A 23,933-nucleotide genomic window follows, 5' to 3' on the forward strand; every position below is an offset into this window, starting at 1 on the left:
CTCAGGACAGGCCGATGCAGGAGAGTCGCACTCAGGTCAGGCCGATGCAGGAGAGTCGCACTCAGGTCAGGCCGATGCAGGAGAGTCGCACTCAGGTCAGGCCGATGCAGGAGAGTCGCACTCAGGTCAGGCCGATGCAGGAGAGTCGCACTCAGGTCAGGCCGATGCAGGAGAGTCGCACTCAGGTCAGGCCGATGCAGGAGAGTCGCACTCAGGTCAGGCCGATGCAGGAGAGTCGCACTCAGGTCAGGCCGATGCAGAAGAGTCGCACTCAGGGGGTTCAGATTCAGAAGAGTCGCACTCAGGGGGTTCAGATTCAGAAGAGTCAGACTCAGGGGGTTCAGATTCAGAAGAGTCAAACTCAGGGGTTTCAGATTCAGAAGAGTCAGACTCAGGGGGGGCAGATTCAGGAGTGGCGATTCAGACAGGACAGGCGGAATCAGAACAGGCAAGACATGAGAGGGTCAAAATCAGAACAGGCAAAACATGAGAGTCAAAATCAGAACCGGCAAAACATGAGAGTCAAAATCAGAACCGGCAAAACATGAGAGTCAAAATCAGAACCGGCAAAACAGGAGAGAGTCAAAATCAGAACCGGCAAAACAGGAGCAGCGGAGTCGGACTGGCAGGCAGCGTAGTCGGACTGGCAGGCAGCGTAGTCGGACTGGCAGGCAGCGTAGTCAGACTGGCAGGCAGCGGCGTCGGCCCGGCAGGCAGCGGCGTCGGCCCGGCAGGCAGCGTAGTCGGACTGGCAGGCAGCGTAGTCGGACTGGCAGGCAGCGGCGTCGGCCCGGCAGGCAGCGGAGTCGGCCCGGCAGGCAGCGGAGTCGGAGTCGGCCCGGCAGGCAGGGGAGTCGGAGTCGGCCCGGCAGGCAGCGGAGTCGGAGTCGGCCCGGCAGGCAGCGGAGTCGGAGTCGGACTGGCACGCAGGGGAGACTGAATAGCAGGCCATCGGCACGGGAGTCGGGCAGGCAGGCATGAGAGTCGAACAGGCAGGCGTCAATTCTTCCCGGGACCCCATTCGAGGCACAGCAAGGGCCACGACGGGCGGGGCCGTGGTTCGAACGGGCAGGGAAGGCCAACTCAGTAGGCGCCTGCCAAACTGCGCTCTCCAGCTCTCCCCAAGTCGCGCTGGGATCGTTCGCTGAGTTCTATTTGGGGCTGGTTCATTCTGTCACGAGGCGTGGTGGAAAAGAAAGGGGTGACCGGACCAGAACGGATGCAGGAGGCAGGAAGGGAGAACTCAATTGCGTAACGATCCAAAAACTTTTATTCACAAAAAATAAAAGTTGTCCAAAACTCTGGGACGTGGCAAAACAAACAGTTGATTCTTCCAACTCAACTAAACAGGACAAGGCATAACAGAAAGGACAAAGTTTTAAACTAAAAACAGGACAAGGCATAACAGACCTGGGATTGTGTAGATAAGTAATGAACCACCCCCCGCAGAGCCCACAATGCAGCCTTAAATAGTAGACACACAATTAGTAGAACTGCTTCAGCTGTTGCCCCGAGGGCGGGGCAGACTGGTCACCAAGGCGACCGTGACAGTATCACGTGTTTGATAGCCCCCAATTACATCAAATTAATGCAAATAAGTGAAGACTTCCGTTGAGACGCTGTGAGCTGTAGTACCGCTTTGGTCCTGCAGAGAGCACTAAGGCCCTTTTCATAAAAAAGTTATCTTTCATTTTTTTTTAAATCCCTCATATTGCACATTGAATCATTACAAGCAAAATTGGCATACAAGGTTTAACTTTATAGTGTCTGACAGTTTCATCATGAAACAAAGTCAACAATTTCCAAGGGAACAGACAGTACATTTAGTGCGCCCCAGTGGTAAAATAAACGTAATCGGGAAAAAAACAGTATTGATTTGAATGATAAGCAAAAATACACGAACTATCATATAAACGTGCATTTATTTTACACAACATAAGCCTTACCTTAAGGGAGCTGACATAATTGTCGGTCATCTTGCTGCTAGGGGTCCCCAAGAACCTCAAAAAGGCTGGACAAAAAAAAAATCCCAAGAGTTAAATTGTTTTGGTCACTTTGAGAATCCATAGTTTGTATTTGTCTTTGTGCTTTTCAGCACTTGTTTTTGGTTGCACTACACACCAGAGCGACATTAAGTGGTCCATTTAAACACGCTGTTCCTTTACATAAACGCAGTCAACACTGTTATAGGTCCTTTTAAATGGACAATGTGTAATCCTTAGTGCCTCCTTATGGTACTAAAACCTTCATTTAGTAAAAACCAAAACAAAACATTGATTTGAGTACCAGGCAAAAATACATAAAATATCCTACAAATATTATTTTCTATTCAAAAAAAATATCATGAGTCGAGAACTTTGTATTCCTTTTACATCGTGGAATCCCAAACTAAAAGTCGCCGCCATGTTTGTCAGGCATCTTGACCATGCCCATACAAACTGTCGTATTTTCCCGTACAAAATACAAAATAATCGTACACCATATTTTTTTTTCTGAATGATGCATGATGGGAAATCCCCAGACAGCAGACGGATGCGCACAGTAGCATCAAACCGCTCGCTTCGTTTGCAACGAAAAAAAACGATACCGAGATAGAGGCTTCCGCGGCGAACTCCTTTGACTTGATTGATTTGCCGTTTCGTGATAGTCGGTGTATACCGGATGGTACCCATCATTGACAGATTTCCTTGTACGTCATACTCGTCTTAAAATGCATAAAAAGCGTACTTTGTACAGCAAAACTGTACAGGTTGACAGGTATGTCTTGATGCTATGCTGTGCTCTTGGCACTGGTTGCACAAAAATTACACAATACAGTGCCATCTAGTGGTCAAATGTTTCACACTGGAGCTTTATAATGTGAGAAAAAATATTCCGGCAAGACAAAAAATATAACCAAAGAAAGAAAAATGATTGAATGAGTAACATTATCTACAAGGTACGCAGACCAACCATTTCCTGCGGAGAAAAATGTTTGTAACCAAAAAAGATAATAATGAATAATGAATTTTGTTTATTTTTGTTCACAGCTATTTCATTTTTTAAAAATCTAACTTAAAAAAAACACTTATTTGATTGAGTAACATCACCTACATCACGGGTGTCAAACATGCGGCCCGCGGGCCAGATCAGGCCCGCTAAGGGATTGAATTCGGCCCGCGAGACAACACTCGAGAAGCGCATGAGAAAAACAAGCTGCAGGTTGAAATATGTCCACTTGATGTTGCCAAAGAAAGGTGCCTCCAACAAAGACAATGTACTTGTATTTATTTCTCTCTCGCTCTCTCTCTATGTCTTTTTAACTTCTTTTGCTCTAACTTCCTTTTTTCCTTTTCTCTTTCTCTCTTCCTACCCTTTGCGCTTTCTTTTCTCTTTTTTCTCCTTCTGTCTCTCTGTTTCTCTTTGGATTTCTTACTTCCTCTCCCTTTCTTTCCCCCTCTCTCACGACTTCTCTTTTTATCTCTTTTGTTTTTCACGCTCTCTCCCTCTCTTTATTTGTCCCACCTTCTCTCCTTTTCTCTCCCTCTTTCTCTTGTTTCTTTATCTCTCTTTTTCTTTCTCTTTGATCTACTAGTCTGGCCCCCGACAAAATGTTTGTTCTATTGTGTGGCCCCAGAGTTAAAATGAGTTTGACACCCCTAGGTCCTACTTAGTACTCTGCCATTAACCTTGAAAACAAGTTAAGGGGGAAAGGCATTTGTTTTCTCTTATCGTACACTTTTATTCAACATTTATTATTTTCATTAAAACAAATCCATTAATCCATTAATTTACACTGCATTAAACCATTGCCTTAGTACAATATTAGCTATTAGCTCGCTAATGTCCTATTACACTTCCGGGACTTTTCCCGCCACTCCCGAATTGTACAGGACTGTACTGTAATGTACATTTGGCACTTGACTTGACAAACTCCATTGAAGAATTGGAAGACCCAGAGTAGATTCCACTTTAAAAATGGGCTACCTAAAACAACTTGTTGTTGAAGACTTTAAAACATGGCGTGGAAAACAAGTCATTGGACCATTCAAAGATTTTAACTGTATTATTGGACCAAATGGCTCGGGTAGGTACCGTCTTTCTTTGCCAAGTTTGACGAAGCTAAGCTAACTTGGCGAAGCTAACTTGTGAGTTAAGCAAATTGCTGAATGTACTGTACACACAAAATTGTTTTTTTTTATATTTATTTACGCACGTAAATTGTATCTCTAATTATTCGATGCTTCAATCAAACTGTATATGTTTGTAAGAAGATGTTAAAACGATATTTTCATGTCAAATATTAACAAATCGGACACGTGGCTAGAGCTAGCTTGCATAGCTCGTGTTAGGTTGCAATTACAGTAAGAATAGAATACTCATAATTGCAGTTTATTACAATGGTGTGTACTTTGTTTAGGAAGTAATTGGACGTGTTACTCCTGGATGAAAATGCAATTAAGATATGTAAAAAAAGTTGTAAAAATAATATTAGAATATAAAGGTAATATATACATGGTTGTATACTGGCCTAAATTGGATGTACATTCTTCATATTTTTAAAATGGACTGGCAATGAGTATATTTATTATCAGTAATAGTGAACTAAGGACTTTCCATTGCATTGCAAAAGCTACTTCCTATTTTTCTTTATCTTCAAATAAGCACACAAAACTGGCGAGGGGGGAGCTTGCTCCTTTATTTGTTTTGCTCCTTTAATTCTTTATTTTTTGATGCATTGTTGCTGCTGTCATTGCACTCGTTCCCGATCAGCATATCTTCTAAATATGACTTATTTATTCAAATGTTGTTATTACCCCATTTTTTTTCTTCCAAGTGCTTAATTACGATATCCTGGAGTGCCACATCGAATCTCGTAAATAAAGTTCACTGTGTTATAACCAATGAGAATAAAGACTTCTGTTACATTGTAATAAAAGCATATCATTCATAAATCTATTACAAAATTTTATCCTAATCTCTTTATTTCAAAAAGGAGGGAAAAGTATAAAATATAAATAAATAAACAAATACCGCACAGAGTTTGCAGGTTCTTCCCGTGCCTGTGTAGGTTTCCTCCGGGCACTCCGGTTTCCTCCCACTTCCGAAAAACATGTCAGGTGAATTGTGAATTGGTTTCAAACTGTTCCGGGGTGTGAATGAGTGAGTGAGTTGTCTGTCCCTGCGACTGAATGGCAACCAGTTCAGGGTCTCCCCTGCCCCACTGCCCGGGATGGTCTCCAGCACCCCCGCGACCCTATTGAGTATAAGCGGTGCAGTGGATGGAGATATATATATTTATGTATATATGTATGTGTGTGTGTATATATATATATATATATATATATATATACTGCGTAGGTTCTAATCCAGCTCCAGACTTCCTGCGCGGAGTTTGTATGTTCTCCCCGTGCTTGCGTGTGTTTCCTCCGGGCACTCCTGTTTCCTCCCACATTCCAAAAACATGCATTTCAGGTGAATTGGGCGGTCCAAATTGTCCCTAGGTGTGAATGAGCGAGTGAGTTGTCTGTCCCAGAGTGCCCTGCGATTGGCTGGCAACCAGTTGAGGGTGTCACCTGCCCACTGCCCGATGATTGCTGGGATGGGCTCCAGCACCCCCGTGACCCTACTGAGGATAAGCGGTGTGGCTAATGAGATGAGAAGAGAGACACACATATATATATATATATATATATATATATATATATATATATATATATATATATATATATATATATATATATATATATATATATATATATATATATATATATATAATAGAGAGAGAGAGAGAGAGAGAGATTTCTATGCAGAATAATCTTTATGTAATATATTTCAGTCATGAATATTTTTATTTTTAGCAATAATTGTTTTATATTTAAAAAACAAAAAGTTTGATATTAAAAAAAACAATTTGTATTATTATTGTATTATTTTAAGGTGGGGTGCGTTGTTTGAGGTGTCCCTAAAACGTTGAAAGTATGTGGTAACAATGCCGATCTGAGTTCAAAGAGCCTTTATATATATTTTATCCACCTTGCCTATCTACTTTTATCTTAGTCTTCACACTGCTGTTCCAAGGCACACAACACATTAGAAATTGGGGGGGAGTAGAAGGGTTTAAGAGTGATTTCATGTTTGTCCTTTTGACTCGTTTTTTTTGTCACTGAATCCTGAAATGGTTAAATAAGAAAAGGCTGCAGAGAGTAGCAAAATTCAAGTTGCAGACACCTTCTTTAACTTCTAATAACAGAGGCTGTTAAATGATTAAAAGTGATTTTTTTTGAATAGCTAAAGATAGCTCCGTTAACCAAGATATCTCAACAAAATCAGGAAAGTCTAATTTGATGGACGCTATAAGCTTCGCCTTGGGGGAGCGGGCAAGCTTTTTGCGAGTGAACCATCTCAGTGACCTGATCCATGGTGCCCATGTGGGACGGCCAGTGTCCAACAAAACCTGCGTGGCCCTGTTCTACCAGCACGACCGGGACCAGGAGATGGTGTTCTCTCGGATGGTTTCAGGTCATTGTAATTTGACTTTTGAGTTGAGAAGAATCTCGTTTTCTAATTTGTTTTCATTTTCTCAGGTGACTCCTCCGAGTATCTTATCAATAACAAACGAGTTACCCTCAACCAGTACACTGAGGAACTCACCAAGATCGGCATAATCACCAAAGCTCAAAATTGCCTGGTTTTCCAGGTAGTAATAGTATTGCGTTCAGTGGAGGAGGAGGTGTTTGTAGAACATGTTGTTCACACATTTGTTACCAGGGGACGGTGGAATCCATCGCTTTGAAAAACCCCAAGGAGCGCGTCAAGCTTTTTGAGCTCATCAGTCAGTCAAAGGAGTTTGTGACTGAATACAACCAGAAGAAGCAAGCAATGGAGAAGGCCAAAGAAGACACCAATTTTCAATTCAACAACAAGAAAGCAGCGACTGCCGAGAAGAACAAGATATCTGATGAGAAATTAGAGGTGAATACTGCACAATTCACTCTACATTACTTCAACATAGAAATACAATATACTTAAACCTGATTGTATTGAAGTTTTGTCGCTAAACTTACGATAAATAACATTTATTGTATTTACAGTATTATCCGGGGATGCGACTTGTATGTAAAATTAACACATTATTATATCATTAAGTTTTACGTTTTTATTAGCGGTATATTATTTCGCGTTATTTTCATACTAAACTGTTAGGGGGCTCTGTAGGCCTGATTTGATAATTTAATCATTGCCAGTAATTTTTAAAAACAACTGAAGGGATCAGAACGAATATGGCACGAAAAGAAAATCATAGAACGGAAAGAGGAAGTAGCGCATTGTCTACCGTGACACAAAGGATTTAATTTAATTTGATGCAGTGATTTGGAGTGAAACTGATAGTTTGGTAATAATTTTCTCCATACTGGAGTTATTTGAATTACTCTTAATATTTTACGTCGTTACTGACATTATCAGGGATTTCAATAATGTAATGTTCATATACCTTACATTTATTCAGCCTGTTGTTCTCTATTTCATTTTATTTTTTTATTTGCTTCTCAAGATGACATGTATGTTTTTGGTTTTGGATTTTATCAAATAATTTCCCTCCAAAATGGGACTTATACTCAAGGTGCCACTCACATATGTTTTTTCCATAATTATGCATTTTTTGGCTGGTGTGACATATATTCCGGAACGACTTTTAATCTGGAAAATATGGTATTTGTGGCATTGTTCGTGTATACCACCTTTCGTTCCTTTTTGACAAGTTCACTGAATTCAAATAGCAAGACCGATAGAGGTGATTCACAAAGTGCTATAAATAGAATGACACCAAACATACAATTTTCATATCCTTAAACAATATTGACTTCCCGGAGAAGCCTTTTAAAACCACAATATTATAAAAACACAATATCAGCGATTAGTCACTGGGTTAGTATTAAAGCATTATTAATGTGATTTTTTTTTTCCTTCACCAGGCTCAGAAATACCAGGACTTGGTAGATGACATTCAACAAAAGCGTTTGCAGCTGAGCCTTGCTGATCTATATCATAACGAAAAAGCCATCAAAAGCACATGTAACATTCTGAGTGTTAAGCAGGAGAAAGCTACCGCTCAGCAAGGTCTCGTGCAAGACGCGGAGCAGACCTTGAAAGCCCTTAAGAAGGAGCATGGGAGCCTCGTTAGAGAGCAGCAACAAATGGAGAAACAAATCAGGTAGGCTTGCATCATTTTGTCTTGATATATATATGTATATATATGTGTGTGTGTGTGTGTGTGTGTGTGTATATATATATAATATGTATATGTATGTGTGTATATATATATATGTATATATATATGTATGTATATATATATATGTATGTGTATATATATATATATATACATATGTATATGTGTATTTATGTATGTATGTGTTTATATATTTATATATATATATATATATATATATATATATATATATATATATATATATATATATATATATATACATAAATAATAATAATAATAATAATAATAATAATAATAATTATTATTATTATTATTATTATTATTATTAACGTAAAATAATATACCGCTAATAAAATCATAAAACTCAATGATATAATAATGTGTTAATTTTACATATGTATGTATGTGTATATATATATATATATATATATATATATATATATATATATATATATATATGTATGTATGTGTATTTATGTATGTATGTGTTTATATATTTATATATATATATATATATATATATATATATATACATAAATAATAATAATAATAATAATTATTATTATTATTATTATTATTATTATTAACGTAAAATAATATACCGCTAATAAAAACATAAAACTCAATGATATAATAATGTGTTAATTCTACATACAAGTCGCATCCTGGGCCAATCTAGGAAAAAATATGATGTAAAGGTAATTACTTAATGTGCATGTATGTGTGTGTGTATGTGTTCAAATCCAGCTCCAGACTTTCTGTGCGGAGTTTGTATGTTCTCCCCGTGCTTGCGTGGGTTTCCTCCGGGCACTCCGGTTTCCTCCCACATTCCAAAAAAAAAACATGCATTTCAGGTGAATTGGCCGGTCCAAATTGTCCCTAGGTGTGAATGAGCGAATGAGTTGTCTGTCCCCGTGTGCCCTGCGATTGGCTGGCAACCAGTTCAGGGTGTCCCCTGCCCACTGCCCGAAGATGGCTGGGATGGGCTCCAGCCCCCCCGCGACCCTAATGAGGATAAGCGGTACGGCTAATGAGATATATATATATATATATATATATATATATATATATATATATATATATCCCCTGCCCACTGCCCTAAGATAGCTGGGATGGGCTCCAGCACCCCCGCGACCCTACTGAGGATAAGAGGTGCAGATAATGAATGAATACATTGTATATGTGTGTGTGTGTGTGTATATATATATATATATATATATATATATATATATATATATATATATATATATATATATATATATATATATATGTGTATATATATGTATATATAAATGGATACAATTCTTATTTTATTGTTATTATTATTATTTTTTTGTTCAGTGCAGACACCAAAACCAATTGTGAAAGCATTTGCAAAATACAAAGCGTTCTTTAATGATTCTCACGCCTAGGGCCCAGGAGCAGGTGCTGTACCAGTCTCAGGCTAACTTCACTAAAGCCAAAGTCAGCACCTCCTTTCATCTCAAAAAGATTGACGAGCTTCAAGCATCTGCAAAAAAGAACCAAAAAGTCTCAGCACGCATGGAGAAAGAGCTTGCTGAAGTTCATCAAGAAAAAGAAGAGCTGCTGAAGACATGGAGTGTGTATGAAAAAAAATTTCGGGAGCAGAGACTATCCCAGGGCATGGAGGTAGAACTGGACGAGAATCAGGTGAGTGTGCCAGAGGAACTGAACCCAGTTTGAATTAAAAGTTATTTTGATGTTTGCTGGGCCTGCCTAATAGAGAGAGCACTACAAAGAGCTGAAGGAGCTTGCCAGGAAGCAAAGTGCATTGCTTGGGATTGAAGCTGAAAAGATGCACAGGGATGTCAAGGCAGAGTATGACCAGATGGCCTTCGACCAGCGCAAACACAATGATGTAAAGGTAACTGCTTAATGTAAAGGGCAATCTTGTGCTTAAAAAATGCTGAAAGTCGCCAAAATTGTGTACCCTAAACCCAAGCCTATACATACTGTATAAAAAATATGAACTTCAATGAATATTGCTTCATTGTTAGGCTGGACTCCAGAATACCAAGACACAGTTGGATGATTTAACCCAAAGAAGAGAGAAGCTTGAGGAGTACACCAAGACCTGCAAGTACGTTATAATACGTTAGCTTTTTACATAACAAAATGCTTTACATATACAAGTTAGTTACAGTCAGTCTTCTCTGTACATGGTATGATAGACAAAACTGGAGACGATTAGTAGAATTTTAAAACAAAGACTGTCCAATATTAAGTTTAAACAATCAGACCTTTGTGATGTTATTAGGTCATCGCTTGACAGCTTCAGTCAGAAAGAGGAGACCTTGCAAGCGCAGCTGCAGAATAGCAGAGAGCGCACTGTTCAGGTAAAAGAGGAACTTAGCCAGGTTCTGGAGCAGCTTGGGGATGCCAGTCTGGACAGCCAGGAGAGCAAACGTGAGCGAAAGCGCAGAGAGATTCTGGACAAAATGCATAGGCTCTTTCCAGACGGTGTGGTAAGATACATCATGATGATATGAAACGAAAGCGGAAACTGGAGTCATCAGTCAGGTGTTTGTCGTACCAGTATGGCCGCCTGTGCGACTTGTGCAGCCCCATCCACAAGAGGTACCAGCTTGCTGTCACTAAGGTATTTGGCCACTTCTTGAAGGCCATTGTGGTGTCGACAGAGAAAGTAGCCCAATCCTGCATCCGCTTTCTCAAGGACGAACGGGCTGAGCCTGAGACATTTTTGCCTATTAACTACTTGGAGGTAAGAGCTTCCCTGTAGGATGCTTTGGCAAAATAAACTTTGAGACAATTTTAGTGGGGGTCAGTTAAGGAGATACTTCCATCTGTGAGAAACCTATTCTCAATATGTAGGACGAAATTCTGGCTTCATACAGCTTGAATTGTCTTAAAACCTGAATTGCGTATCCTTAATAATAACAATTGGCATAACCAGGTCAGTCCCCTGAATGAAAGATTGAGGGATATACCAAGAGCCAAGATGGTAGTGGACGTTTTGCTCATCAAAAACGCCACAAGTATGCCAGAGCTGAAGATAGTGTTGCAGTTTGTTTGTGGCAACACTCTGGTGTGTGAAACCATTGAGGAGGCCAGGAATTTGGCCTTTGATGGGAAACAACGTCTCAAGGTAAACATTATATTATGTCAAATGCAGAACATGCACATAAAGGACTGCTTTCATTTTAAATCGGTTACTGTAGACAATATCACTGGACGGGACTCTGTTTTATAAATCTGGTACAATCTCTGGAGGCTCCAGTGACCTGCGCACCAAAGCTCGTTGCTGGAACGAAAATGACATCACCAGGCTGAAGAATAAGAAAGAGCAGCTGACTGTTGAGCTTCATGTAAGTCAACATATTCAAGTTTATCACACTTTTTGGCTGTAGGGAGTCCTCACTGGTTTGATATTCCAAGAACCAGGCCATGATTTAATTTTAATCAGACATATTTGTCATATGTACAATAAATACTGTAGAAATAATACAATCGCCAATTGAAATTAATGATAAGGAATACATATTAAAATTAAAAGTCTAATATACAATAATATAGTCAGAATATTACAAAAGTTATTTCCCTAAAAGATTAATGATTGTATCTTAGTGTGTCCTTTTTTAAAAGGGACCAAATATTAATTTACTGCTAACAATTATAGCTGTGACTTTCAGGTTTCTTGTCTGATGATCTGAGTTTGAGACCCAGTGATGTAAAGAATGTATATTCTGTTGCAGGGACTAATGAAGCTCATGCGGAAGGAGTCCGACCTGAAACAAATTATTGCTCAAGCTCAGGGTGTAGAGACTCGTCTGAAATATTCCAAAAACGATCTGGATACCCTTGAAAACAAGAGCATTCCAAAATGCCTAGAGGTAAAATATATTGTCCTAAATTATGTTAGGGAAGTTGAAACTTTTCATGGCGTGTAATGACAACAGTCGCCCCATGTGCTTGGCAGTTCAGCGTGTTGTTGTCAACTATTTTTCTTTCATATCATTTCATTTAAGATCATTTCACGTATGGAAAGTGAATTGGCAAACTTGGACTTCCAGATCCAATTGCAAATGAAAAGTGTTGAGACAAAGGAAGATGCCCTAAAAAATCTCAAAGGCCAGATTGAGCAGGTATCGTAAATTTAAAGTTGTCAAGGAAAAGTTTATCTTGGTAAAATACTTAATAAATATATACTTTTTAGACAGAGGACATGGTGTTTTCTGACTTTTGTGCTGAGATCGGTGTGGACAACATCAGAATATATGAGCAGGATGAACTGAATCTCCTAGAAGAGCATGACAAAAAGCGGTAAGAGCCATTAATACAATTACAGTTTGACTTAATTATGCACACATTTTTCAATGTACTGCAAATACCTTTAGTTTAGAGCTGGAGAACCAGTGCACTCGCTTGAATGCCAAGATGGAATATGACCATGGAGAAATACAAAAGATCACAAAGAAGCTCAAGGATATACAGGCCTCCGTTGACCAGGAAGGAAGAAAAATGGCAGACAAAAAAAAGGTTAGAAGTTAGTGATGAAAAACTTGATAACAGTCCCAAAAGGTTGATGATCATCTGAAAATACTGATTAAAACAATGAGCTATTATTATTTTATTTTTGTTTTAAATCAACAAATGATCGTTTAAATTATAATATAATCAAGGTCTGGGTAAATACAGTAGAGGTGATTTTGATTGGAGATGTCACCTGCTTAATATTTTGACTTACCTTTTAGGAGGAAAAAAAGCTGCACATGGCTGTTGAAGAAAATGACAACAAACTACAGGAGATGAAGGAGCAACTACAAGTAAAAAAGAGGAAAATAACATCCGCCAAAAGTGAGGTGGATGAGAAAATCCTGCACCTAAAAGAGTTAAACAAGTAAGACGAAACACTTGTATCACTCCTGCTCCTGTTGGAATGTATTCAAAGGGCATCTGATATCTAAAATGAAGAAATGGCCTTTAAACTTAGGGAGTTGGTGAAAATTCAGCAGGAGGTGATGAGTGCGGAAAGCTTCCTGGAACAAAAACGTTTATTCCAACATAACGCACTACTGGCCTGCAAAATCGAGGGTCTACCAATTGTTTTTTTGTCAGGTGACCTGGATGACATCAGCCAAGTGGAGGTAAACTTAGAAATTTAGATTTAATAAGAACAGTATTCTGATTTTTAACACAGTTGTGTCGTATTCACAGTACTTTAGGACATGTGCATGTATTAAATATGTATTCAGGGTATTCATCTTGTGAAAAATATGACAGTATTTTGAATGTACACATTTTGTACATTTGTGAATTAGTAATGGGCATAACACTTTCTTAAGTAAACTGTATTCCAAACAAAATAGTTCTTTAACAAGAACTGTTCATAATATTTATTCATTATTTTAATTGACCAAAATAGCAGTCTACTTACTTTTCCCATCTTCTGTCTAATTTCTACCACAATTAGTATTCAGATTATGTAGAGCCATGTAAACGTGCACAATAGTCCGAGTAAAGTCTTAGTCTGATTGCAATGGTTTGGTTACTCAGAACCCAAAAAGTTGAAAGCCAAATTGGACCCAAAAACTAATTTGTCTGGAGCTGCAAAAAAAATAAAAGCAAAAAGCGCTATATAAATACGGATCATTCACCATTTATATAAGGCTTATAATAAACGCAACACATGCTGTTTGACCTTGTTGGATGCAGAATGATGCACAACGTGACTACTCTGTTGCAGGATACTGCCTCAAGTTTATTTTCGTGACTATATTGATGAGTTACGGTATGTTTCATTGCTTTGATAAAATTTAAGAAATGCAATGAAGAAATGCAATTTTTTTGTCATTTTAATTTGAGGCTTCAAGAAAGAAGAAAAATAGAACGTGCGTAACGCCCCCCCCTATCTAGGTAATAAAATGCAGCATACATTTATAAAAATAGAATAGCAGCCTTTTGAAGAGGCAAAGTAAATAAAATCACATTAATACAGGTTTTAACCCCTTACCGTTCTTGTAAAATATTTGAAATTCCAATCCAAGACGTACCCAAACTAAATTGAATTTTGTTCTTAAACTGCTTGGTGAATAAGGACGGTTTTGAAAGGTAACACTACGAAGTTTTGTCCCAAATTGCAATCACTGCAAGTGCTACTAACAATTAGTAATCTGAGTTGAAACACACAGAAATAGTTTTTATTCTCGCCTAAAAAAATTATTTTGCAATCAAAAGCCTGCTTATGAGTGTAGCATGGGCCTCTTAGATGGAAAACAGGTGAGACAATAGCTTGAGGCCTTATACATTTTTCTATGGATAGGTTTAGGCGTTTCCAAAACTAGCCATCTGGAGATGGCCACAGCCCTCCAAACTTCTGTTTGTGTACTTTACTTTGGCCAATTTTTAGACATTGTGAAAGAGTTTTAAATGTTTGACTTCTCTTTCTTGATGTGAATCCGTAATTGTGCACACTTGCGCATAAAAAAGTAATTAGTGATTGGCTTTGTGCATGTTTACCTTCAATTCTGATTTGAATACACACCCTAAATTTGTACATATTTACTTTGGGAATTCAATGGCTAACCAATGTGTTAATCCACATTTGAATCGGTCACTATTGACTCAAGATTTTTGAAGCCGAAGTAGGTCATGACGTTGTCTATAATACACTCTCTCATAGGTTGTCACAGGCTAAGGAACGTAAAAAAAAAGGCTTGCAATTGGTCAAGAGTGATGTCAATCACAAAGTCAGGAAGATTAAAAATAATCTGATAGGTCTGTTTTTTTTAAACATTGCAGGAATGGTTTTAAGGTAGATGGTTTTGTTTTTCTTATCTGCCGGCGTTATCGAATGTTTGGAGTAAATATCTTATACGGTTGCATTCACTGGACTTTCTTTAATGTAACCATACCATATTTGCGGGGAATCGTATCATGAGCTGACTCCCAGGAGACATAGGTGAGCAGTACTGGCTTTATAGTTTTCGGATATCTTGTTTCAGACTGATCGTAATGTTTCTGTAAGTATTATATTTCTAAATGCTCATCTTAGAGTTTAAGATTTCCAATGATATGTGGGATAACATATTTCTGTGTCTGGAACATCATGAAGACACAGCTTTGTTTACCAGCGGTCTCTCATTACGTTAAGGGGTCATAGGGTTAAGTTTGAATCGTTTGCAGTTACTTTTTTTCTTTTCACCTTTGAGGTCCATGGCAGATCACACACACAGGCCATTTTTCTACCAGCCAGGCTTGTGGTGCTGCCAGTTTAAAAAGGGGCGGTACTTGGGCCGAGCAGCTCGTCCCTCACACAGGGGACACGGGAGAGATGAAAGCAAACTATGTAGAAATGTGCCTATACCAGCTCATAGTTAGACCCCTTGTTGAAATGTAGTATTTATTTTACGTATTTTTAGAGCAGGGCTCAGGAATCTTTTTGACCCAAAGAGCCATAAAAGCTAAAATACTTTGATCGTTTTATTTTTGGGTTATTTTTTTTGTTTGTTTTTTGAAAGTGTCTCACCATCCAACAAAACCACCAAACCCTCTGTCTAGACCAGACATGGGGACTTGAGACTTAGTGACTTGGACTCGAGTCGACTCGAGTCGCTGTTTTTATGACTTGTGACTTGACTTGGACTTGGCAATCTAAGACTCGGGACTTGACTTGTGACTTGACTTGCCCAAGAAAAAAATACTTGGGACTTACTTGGGACTTGAAGGTGAAGACTTGAGACTTACTTGAGACTTGCACATGTGTGACTTGGTCCCATGTCTGGTCTAGACAAAATATTATTCTTCAATGCATTTTATTTCACGGTGTGAAGTTAGATAATTTCATAAAATCTATGAAATAATTGTTCCAGACCCTGTGTTCCTTATCAATATAAATGTACAACTTTATATCGGTCTTCCTCCCATAGTAACTTATAAGTGTTGAGGCTCATTTTGACTGCCAGTTGTGTCCCAAATAATAAAAATGGTGTAAGCAAAGTTCTTTTTGTAAAAATGTCACAAAATACTGCAATCGAGGATTTCACCGTATTTACCTTCAGTGCAGTCTGATCAATTGTGTTACGCATTGCTTGTGCGCACACAGTATCCCTCATCTGGGATATTTTTATGGCCCAAAGAACAGGTAATTGTCCCAAAGCATTTGTAGTGCAGAGATGAACTATATACACAAAATGAAGCTTACTTGCTAAAAAAAATGTTCATGTGGGACATTTCCATTTTATTTTCTGCCCCCATGGTGGAAGTGCCACTGTTGTATCCATCTATTTGTAGTGGAGGCCACAATTGTATCCATACATATATCGTGTTAGTCCAATCTTCTGGCATGCTACATGGGAGCACAACTTGTTAACAGACTGGGCAAACAAGGTACTTAGTTGAATTTAGTGAGAGACATGATTAAAATAATCCTTTATTTAACGTCAAATTTACATGCAGAAACGTCTATTAACATCGCTTGTGCTTCGCCCCCTTGCGATCGGAATATTCCCAAATCCATGTATGTATATGGTGTTACCTGTTTGTATCTTGGTATGTAAACAATTCATTGAAATTGTTTTGTACCAAATTTCAAACCTGGCGCAGGAAGTCTTTCGCTATAACAAAGATTGCAAGACACCAGTGCCAAAAAGGAGCAGTATGAGTTTTTGTGGTTAAATTGAAGGGAATGTGTTTGGGTCTCTCCAGTTGACTGAAGCATCTACAAGTACTGAAAACACATCGCTTATCTTTGAGATTGAATCCCAGCTTGTTATTGACTACTCTTCCCTGGAACCTGAAACCAGGGTAATGTATAAGCACTATGCTTTACTTAACAATATTTGGTATCTAATTTCTCACAGAGTGATACATTTGTGGTATTGTGCGTGTGTGCATATTTGTTTGCAGGAAATACAAACAGAAGAAGTTGACAACTATCTGCGGAGCCTGAAGGAATCACTCCAAGCTGCAGAGGAACAGTTGAAACGCACGGCTACGCCCAACCTTAAAGCTGTACAACAGCTGAGGGAGGTGAAGAACAGGCTACAGAATGTGACCCATGGTATCTTTACTTTTTTTCAGGAGGTTGGGGATTTTCTCATCCTTTTTGTGACAGCATTTGCAGGGTTCTTGTGGTTCCTAGAAAAATGTATTCTTCTAAAAAGAAGGCCTTGATTTGGCATTAAAATGTCTTAAATCCAATTTTAAAAAGCCTTAAAATGTGAACACACGGATAAGAAGTATATCATGTGCCCACAATAACGGAACTATCAAAACTGTGATGTAGTTTCAGTTGGCCTTTTAGAGCAGACACACGTCTTATATTTTCCCACAATACACATAGTAACATTGGACAATTTACTTTAGACCATGGGAAAGTGTAAATTGAAAGAGAAGTAGCTGTCTGATGGCCGTTTTTTTCACATCATTTTTGGATAAAAGCTGTACCAGGAAACGTGTGAGGCACAGTGTATTGTGTGCAATAAATAGTTGTGTTTTGTTTGTTTCAATTGGGGTTTTTTTGTCGACTTGGTCTAAAATTTGAATTTAAAAGGCTTTAAAAGTCTCAAATTTAACTTGCCTTAAGCTGTAGGAACTGTTCAGCGTACGATTTTATAAATGTGTGTCTTTTCCTACAAATAAGCCCATTTACGTGATATAGCTAACAAGTGGAATCATTTGGTCAAGAAAAAAAATCTTTCTGACTCAGCATTCAGAGCCTGCACCTTTACTACAATGAAGTGCCAGCAAGAATTTGAAGAAATTAAAGAGAAGCGTTTACACCTCTTCAGCCAGTGCTTCGATCATGTGTCCGCTGTCATCGATTGCATCTACAAGAGGATATGCCGCAACAACAGCGCCCAGGTGAAAAGACGACTCAACAAATTTGGACACATCAGCAAACGATATCACAAGTTGTGAAATGTGTTACAGGCTATTCTGTCTGCTGATAATCCCGTGGAACCATACCTTGGTGGCATCAACTACAACTGTGTGGCTCCTGGAAAGCGTTTCGTGTCCATGGAAAATCTGTCAGGCGGGGAGAAGGTCATTGCCTCCCTGGCGTTGGTGTTTGCCATCTACAGGTAGAACCACTGACGCACACACAAAAAAAGTCTAATGTCAGTTCAAAGTCAGTATTGAATTATAAACCTAGTGGTGGGTAAAGTACCCCTTGTCTGTCTGCATGTGTATTTCTTCTTTAGTTACATCATCATGATGCTGTATTTTTTATTATTGATTAAGCTTTTCAATTTTAATCTACCGTATTTATTTGTGTGCAATGCACATTTTCTTGCCTAAAAAAGAACTAAGAGTTTGGCTGCGTGTTACTCTATACACAAGGTCCTACCATATTGGCGCAATGATTGATCAGTCGAAAATATTACTGACCACAATCGCAAAACATTGAATGCTACCACGTCTCTCAATCCACAAAACACCTAGGGTCTATTTTTAGTAACAATATACAAATCACGTCCGTGGATGTTCTATCATAAATGCGGTAATTTTCGATAGCTCGTGCGCAGAGGCCAGGCGCCTTTTCATTTCTTTCCTCGACTTGCTTACACTGAAACGTGTTTTAAGCATTGCTGTTTTGCGCAATTACTAGTATCTAGAGCAGGGGTCTCCAACCGTTTTTCAAGCTGAGAGCTACTCTTATTTACTTATTAGTGCAAGGGGGACTCAGTTTGATATGCATTTGTAAAAACGTATCATGTTATTATTATGTTGTTACTATGTTATTACCAGGTTAATTATTGGAAGTAGGGTTAAATGAAGAACCACTAAGAAAATAATTTTACGAGAAATTCACAAACACCCAGCACTGGTAAGCTATTTTCAGAACAGGTCTGCAGGCAACTCAGCTGTCTTTAGAGAGCACCCTGGTGCGTGCGATCACCCCAATGGACACCTCTGATTTAGGATTATAAAATTTTAATTCAGTCTTTTTTATTCTTTTAAAGATACATTGGTACCTGTTGGATGGCAACGTTCTACATATGCAGGGATCAGAATTTTCCGCGGATCCGCGGATTTCCGCTGTTTTTGAACCCCAAAGGCATTCCAACTTTTTCTCTTGCGTAGCAAACAAATTCAAAATCCGACTGTCTCACTCTTTCCTTTATTGCTCTGGCGCACCCTGGCGGCCGTTAGAAAAATTGGCCGCATTGTTGCTCAAGCTGCAGGGACTGAACTGCATTTGAACTTATCTTGCAGTATTTACAAAAAATCAGTTATGTGGGCAAATTATTTTAATCTTCTAAAAAAATGTTACTTAAATGATAAATATAAGCATGGTTTTGGACAAGTAAATTGCCTAAAACCCAGGAGCTTGGGGGGGGGGGGTGCTCCGCCCTGCTTTATTCCTGGACCCTGGCTATTTCAGCTGAAAATGAAAATCTCCATTCTGATCCCTGAATACATGTATTAATCTTTTTCATTGCATATAAGTGTTTAAAATAAAGTCAATAATAAGAATTTATAAATGTTTTGTCGTTTTACTTTATACATGATAAACATTTTCAACTGCAGTTTTTAAAAATGTGAAACCACGCTGCCATGTCTCTTTTCACTAATCACGAGAGCTCAACAGTTTTTTCATCATTCAGTATACACTATACTTTTCTTATTTTAGTTTCTGTCCTGCTCCCTTTTTGATTCTGGATGAGGTGGATGCTTCCTTGGACAACACCAACATTGGAAAAGTAAGATATTTACAACAAGGGGGTTCATTGTTTGGAAACTGGCATGAAAGCAAATTAATGTCATTATTTTTTGTTCCTTGTGCCAGGGCACTAGTGGCTGGGAGACCATTCAAACTAAACTTGTTACCAAAAAAGTGTGTTTTCAACGGTGGCAACACTTTTTTTCATAGCCGAAAATATATACTGTAGTTAAGGTCCCGGTGAGTTTGGATCATAATGGCCTTCCAACAAGAAAATTTCCAATAAAGACATTCCACTTTTTCTCAAAGATATTTACACACAATAATAAGATCTAAAAAAAATATTAAAAATAATTTCAATCTGTAACAAATGAAAACAATAATGAAAATAATAAACTTGGCTCAAAAGGCATAAATTCCCCCCAAATTACATGTAAGGTGCATTCCATTGCCGCTTAAGCTTCAGTTCAACAGTGGTGAAAGTCTCCCACATTGCACAAGCCACTCGTTCTATTTTCAATTCAAATTAAGTATTTCACAATTCTATCTCTCTATCTACCTTGGTCATATTTCTTGAGAGGGGTGACCGACAGCAAGACAAACACATACAATAACAAAGAAAATAAAAATGGGAACAAAATAGCAAAAAACACAAACATTTTTGGACCATGGCCAACCCAAATTCTTGATTAAACCGCAAAAATGATCAAAACATGAAGTAGCTAACCAATCAAATTCCGGGACAGATGTACATCAATCTCAAAATATTGGTGTGTGAATTTTGAGCCCTGCATAACTAATTAGAAAGGAGGTACCATCCATACTAAACTAGTACGAGCCGCATGGCGGGTTTCACAAACCATCCTCTTGCTGGCCGCAGAAGATATCTTTGCTTTAATCACCTACTGTCATGATTGCTGATTCAGGGCACCTGTGACTGCCCAATTGGTGCCAACAGCCCTGAGAGTTGATTGGTTCAGAGACTCCTTTTAAACCCCCGGCTTTCAAGAAGACGCCGTCAGATTGTCGCGAACTGATGCTCCCAGCTAGGCAAGCTCAAACCTTCAGACATTTTTCCTGCCCTGTTTTCTCCTAGCTGATACCTGTTGCCGACCTGTTTCTGGACCCGTTAATGCCCTTTTCTGCCATCCCGACATCCGACCTGTTTTGCCCCGCTTCCTGCCTGATACCTGTTTTGCCCCGCTTCCTGCCTGATACCTGTTGCCGACCTCGTTTCTGAACTCGATACCGCCCTTACTCTCCCGGCTAACGACCAGTATCCCTTTAGTCTATGATTATCCTCGCTCGACACGGAAGTACCACTTCCGCATTTCAGCCACTTGCTAGCCGTGTCCGTCAATCATCGGATCGTGGAAGCAAGCCCTGCTCTCCCTCGTTATCAATAAACCTGAGTAAACGAACGCTACTGGCCCCTGTCTCTGTTTCTGGTCCATGACACCTTCTTTACAATAATAGTCCCCAATATCGATTGGTTAAAGCTTTGCACCTTAACAAGTTTCACGCACGTTCAAGCACCTCAAGTTTTAGGGTGGTTGAATCCACTCCTCTTCCACCCTCTGCTCAATCTTGAATTTTTCCAGGAGAATGATACTGAGGAGCGGATTCCCAGCCCCCCTCCCGCTTCCCCTTTAAAATGCCGCTAACGTTAGGCTGGAGATATATTGGGAGAAATATAGTTTTCTGCAGAAGCACACGGTCGTAAGCATATTACTCCACACCGCATGCAAACAGGAATGAATGGTTGGTGAATGTGTGTTCTTGACTCTAGCCAGCTCCCATGAGGGGTATATGGCTTTGGTTTATAGATAGATAGATTGGTACCATCTATCCTTTTATCCATTTATCTATCTATCTAACTTACGAGAGTAACGATCTGTGCGCCTTCTTTGAATTTCTAGGTAATCACAAGCTTCATTTCCATGAGTCGTGATTTTGTCTCTCCCTTAGGCATCACTCCAAGTCTTGCGATCTATTGCTAATAGATTTTATATTTTACTAAACATAAGAGATTCTGAACTGAACAAAAATAGAGAAAGGCATCATGGGAGGGAGTTCAATCAATAACATATTGGCATATTTATGATGCCGAACGCAAACTGCTAACAGACCAGCATCTTTAATCATGTCAACCCATAGCAGACAGGTATCTTTCGTCATTTGCAAAATCATACACACAAACACCACAATGTTTGAATGTTTGAAGTTTTGGGCTGTTTACGTCATATGGAAGAGAAATGCCATAAACAGGGGGCAAAAATATATCTCATTCCACACTGTATAGTAGAGATGCTGTTAACCCAATGATTTGCTCTATATTTTTCTCTTACAGGTGACGAGCTTCCTGAGGGAGGAATCCAGAGGGAAAATGCAGTTTATTGTTATCTCTCTGAAGGATGATTTTTTCTCCAAGGCTGACACTCTCTTGGGAGTTTACCCCACTGTAAGAACACAAAGTTAAAATCGATTTGTGAGCATGTTCATTTGACATTTAACTTTTGCCTGGGTTTACGTGTTTTAATTATGCTACCCAGATTTCAGGTAAAAGGCCAAACAGTCGGGACAAGATTCAAAAGATCAAATTGGAGCTCAGTCAGTCATGTATTCAAACCAGCGATACTCTTAAGTGACCCGCTGACTGTTTAGGAGACGAGTTTCACGAGAATAGCCTTTTTTGGTATATTTGTCATATATCAGGCGCTCCGGACTTTAAGGCACATGGAATTAAAACTACAGTCAGAGCAAGGGTTGCATTAAATATAAAAATGCATTTAAATTAAAATAACTTATTTTATCGAACATGAATGAACCTTTCGACACCTGGTTTTACCACTAAAATTTATTTTAGCAACAAACAGTAAACGTATAAGCCCACAGGAGGGCACTCAAAGACCACTCTACATGCTTCTCTATATCAGGGATCGGCAAACTACAACCTGCGAGCTGTCAGGCGTTTTCATCCAGCCCTCCACACGAAAATGGTCAAAATATGACAATATAAAGAATAGTTAATAAAGTACTACTAATAAAAACATATTTTAGTGCCGACCTTGTCCCCATTGTCCTTGTATGTTTGAACACCGCACATACTACTACAGACATACTACAAAACTATCAAATCTAGTGCTTAAAAACAGGGACTGAACACATTATTTTGCTTTCTTTCTGGAAAGAAAAAAATACAATACAAGTACTACAAACTTACTACGACAGTAATACTATTATACAAAAATGCTACTACAGAAATATCACAAAGGAAATACTATAAAAACGACTACAATAATATTACAAATATACTGAAGAAATTGTACATAAGTACTACAGAAATACTACAAGTATACTACTACAGAAATACTTCAAAAATAACTTCAGAAATACCACAAAAACACCATGACAGTAATACTTATGATAGGAAAAATACTAAAACAAAAATATTACGACAGAAGTATTAAAAAACTACTACTTTCGTTTTGTACAATTCTCATGAAATCACAATTGTCTACAAATATGAAACTGGCTCATATATTTCCCCCCAGTTTGATGGCTGTACATTCAGTCGGATTCTGACGTTGGACCTGGGGCCCTTCCCTGACCGAGAGGAGAATGGCCAAACACCTACCCAGCCTCAAAGCCACGGGGACAGCTTGCAAAATAGTTCTTCCTCACTCGAATTCCTTACAACTTTTTAGTGAAATTGTTTTAACTTTGAATTGTATTGTTCACCCTCCATTAAATTTAGTGTTTCAAAATAACATTTGAGGGAACGTTGTTCTGGAATTAATATATTGAGTAGTAATTCTTCTTGAGGTGTGCATTTGTTTTTCCACCCGTCAGTCTATTTTCTTGGAATTGGGCTTAAAAAGATAATTAAAATTAATGTACTCGTTTTGGCTTCATTTGGCCACCAGATAGCGCAAGCTTCTTCCTAAGCTCTTGACGACTTGATGAAAACAGAATGTTCCTTAATCCTTGTAACTTTGTGCAATTTCTAAACTGTGCTTATTTTTAGATTTTTGCAATCAATAAAAGTGTTTTCACATTTTTTTCCTACTTTCCTAG

At 38.7% G+C, this 23,933-nt stretch overlaps 1 protein-coding gene across 2 annotated transcripts; it reads left to right on the plus strand.

Annotated features, from left to right (window-relative positions):
- Nucleotides 1-3,885: 3,885 nt before the first annotated feature.
- smc1b (structural maintenance of chromosomes 1B) lies at nucleotides 3,886-23,924 on the plus strand. 2 transcript variants are annotated; one of them, XM_088340472.1, is made up of 25 exons: nucleotides 3,886-4,066; nucleotides 6,313-6,501; nucleotides 6,567-6,679; nucleotides 6,751-6,954; nucleotides 7,956-8,194; nucleotides 9,622-9,880; nucleotides 9,954-10,094; nucleotides 10,228-10,310; nucleotides 10,488-10,695; nucleotides 10,767-10,952; nucleotides 11,145-11,336; nucleotides 11,410-11,556; nucleotides 11,944-12,081; nucleotides 12,217-12,333; nucleotides 12,405-12,511; nucleotides 12,586-12,727; nucleotides 12,943-13,088; nucleotides 13,182-13,335; nucleotides 16,895-16,993; nucleotides 17,096-17,249; nucleotides 17,898-18,052; nucleotides 18,122-18,273; nucleotides 19,827-19,896; nucleotides 22,207-22,317; nucleotides 23,411-23,924. In XM_088340472.1, the coding sequence occupies exons 1-25, from the start codon at nucleotides 3,958-3,960 to the stop codon at nucleotides 23,561-23,563; spliced, it is 3,768 nt and encodes a 1,255-aa protein (XP_088196598.1). In that variant the 5' UTR covers nucleotides 3,886-3,957; the 3' UTR covers nucleotides 23,564-23,924. The 2 variants fall into 2 exon arrangements, with proteins under 2 accessions (XP_088196598.1, XP_088196599.1); XM_088340473.1 differs by lacking the exon at nucleotides 6,313-6,501.
- The last annotated feature ends 9 nt before the right edge of the window (nucleotides 23,925-23,933 follow it).

Source organism: Urocampus carinirostris, chromosome 7, assembly GCF_059441175.1.
Source record: "Urocampus carinirostris isolate Australia breed hairy pipefish chromosome 7, RoL_Ucar_1.0, whole genome shotgun sequence".
In the NCBI taxonomy this organism is placed as follows: Eukaryota; Metazoa; Chordata; class Actinopteri; order Syngnathiformes; family Syngnathidae; genus Urocampus; species Urocampus carinirostris.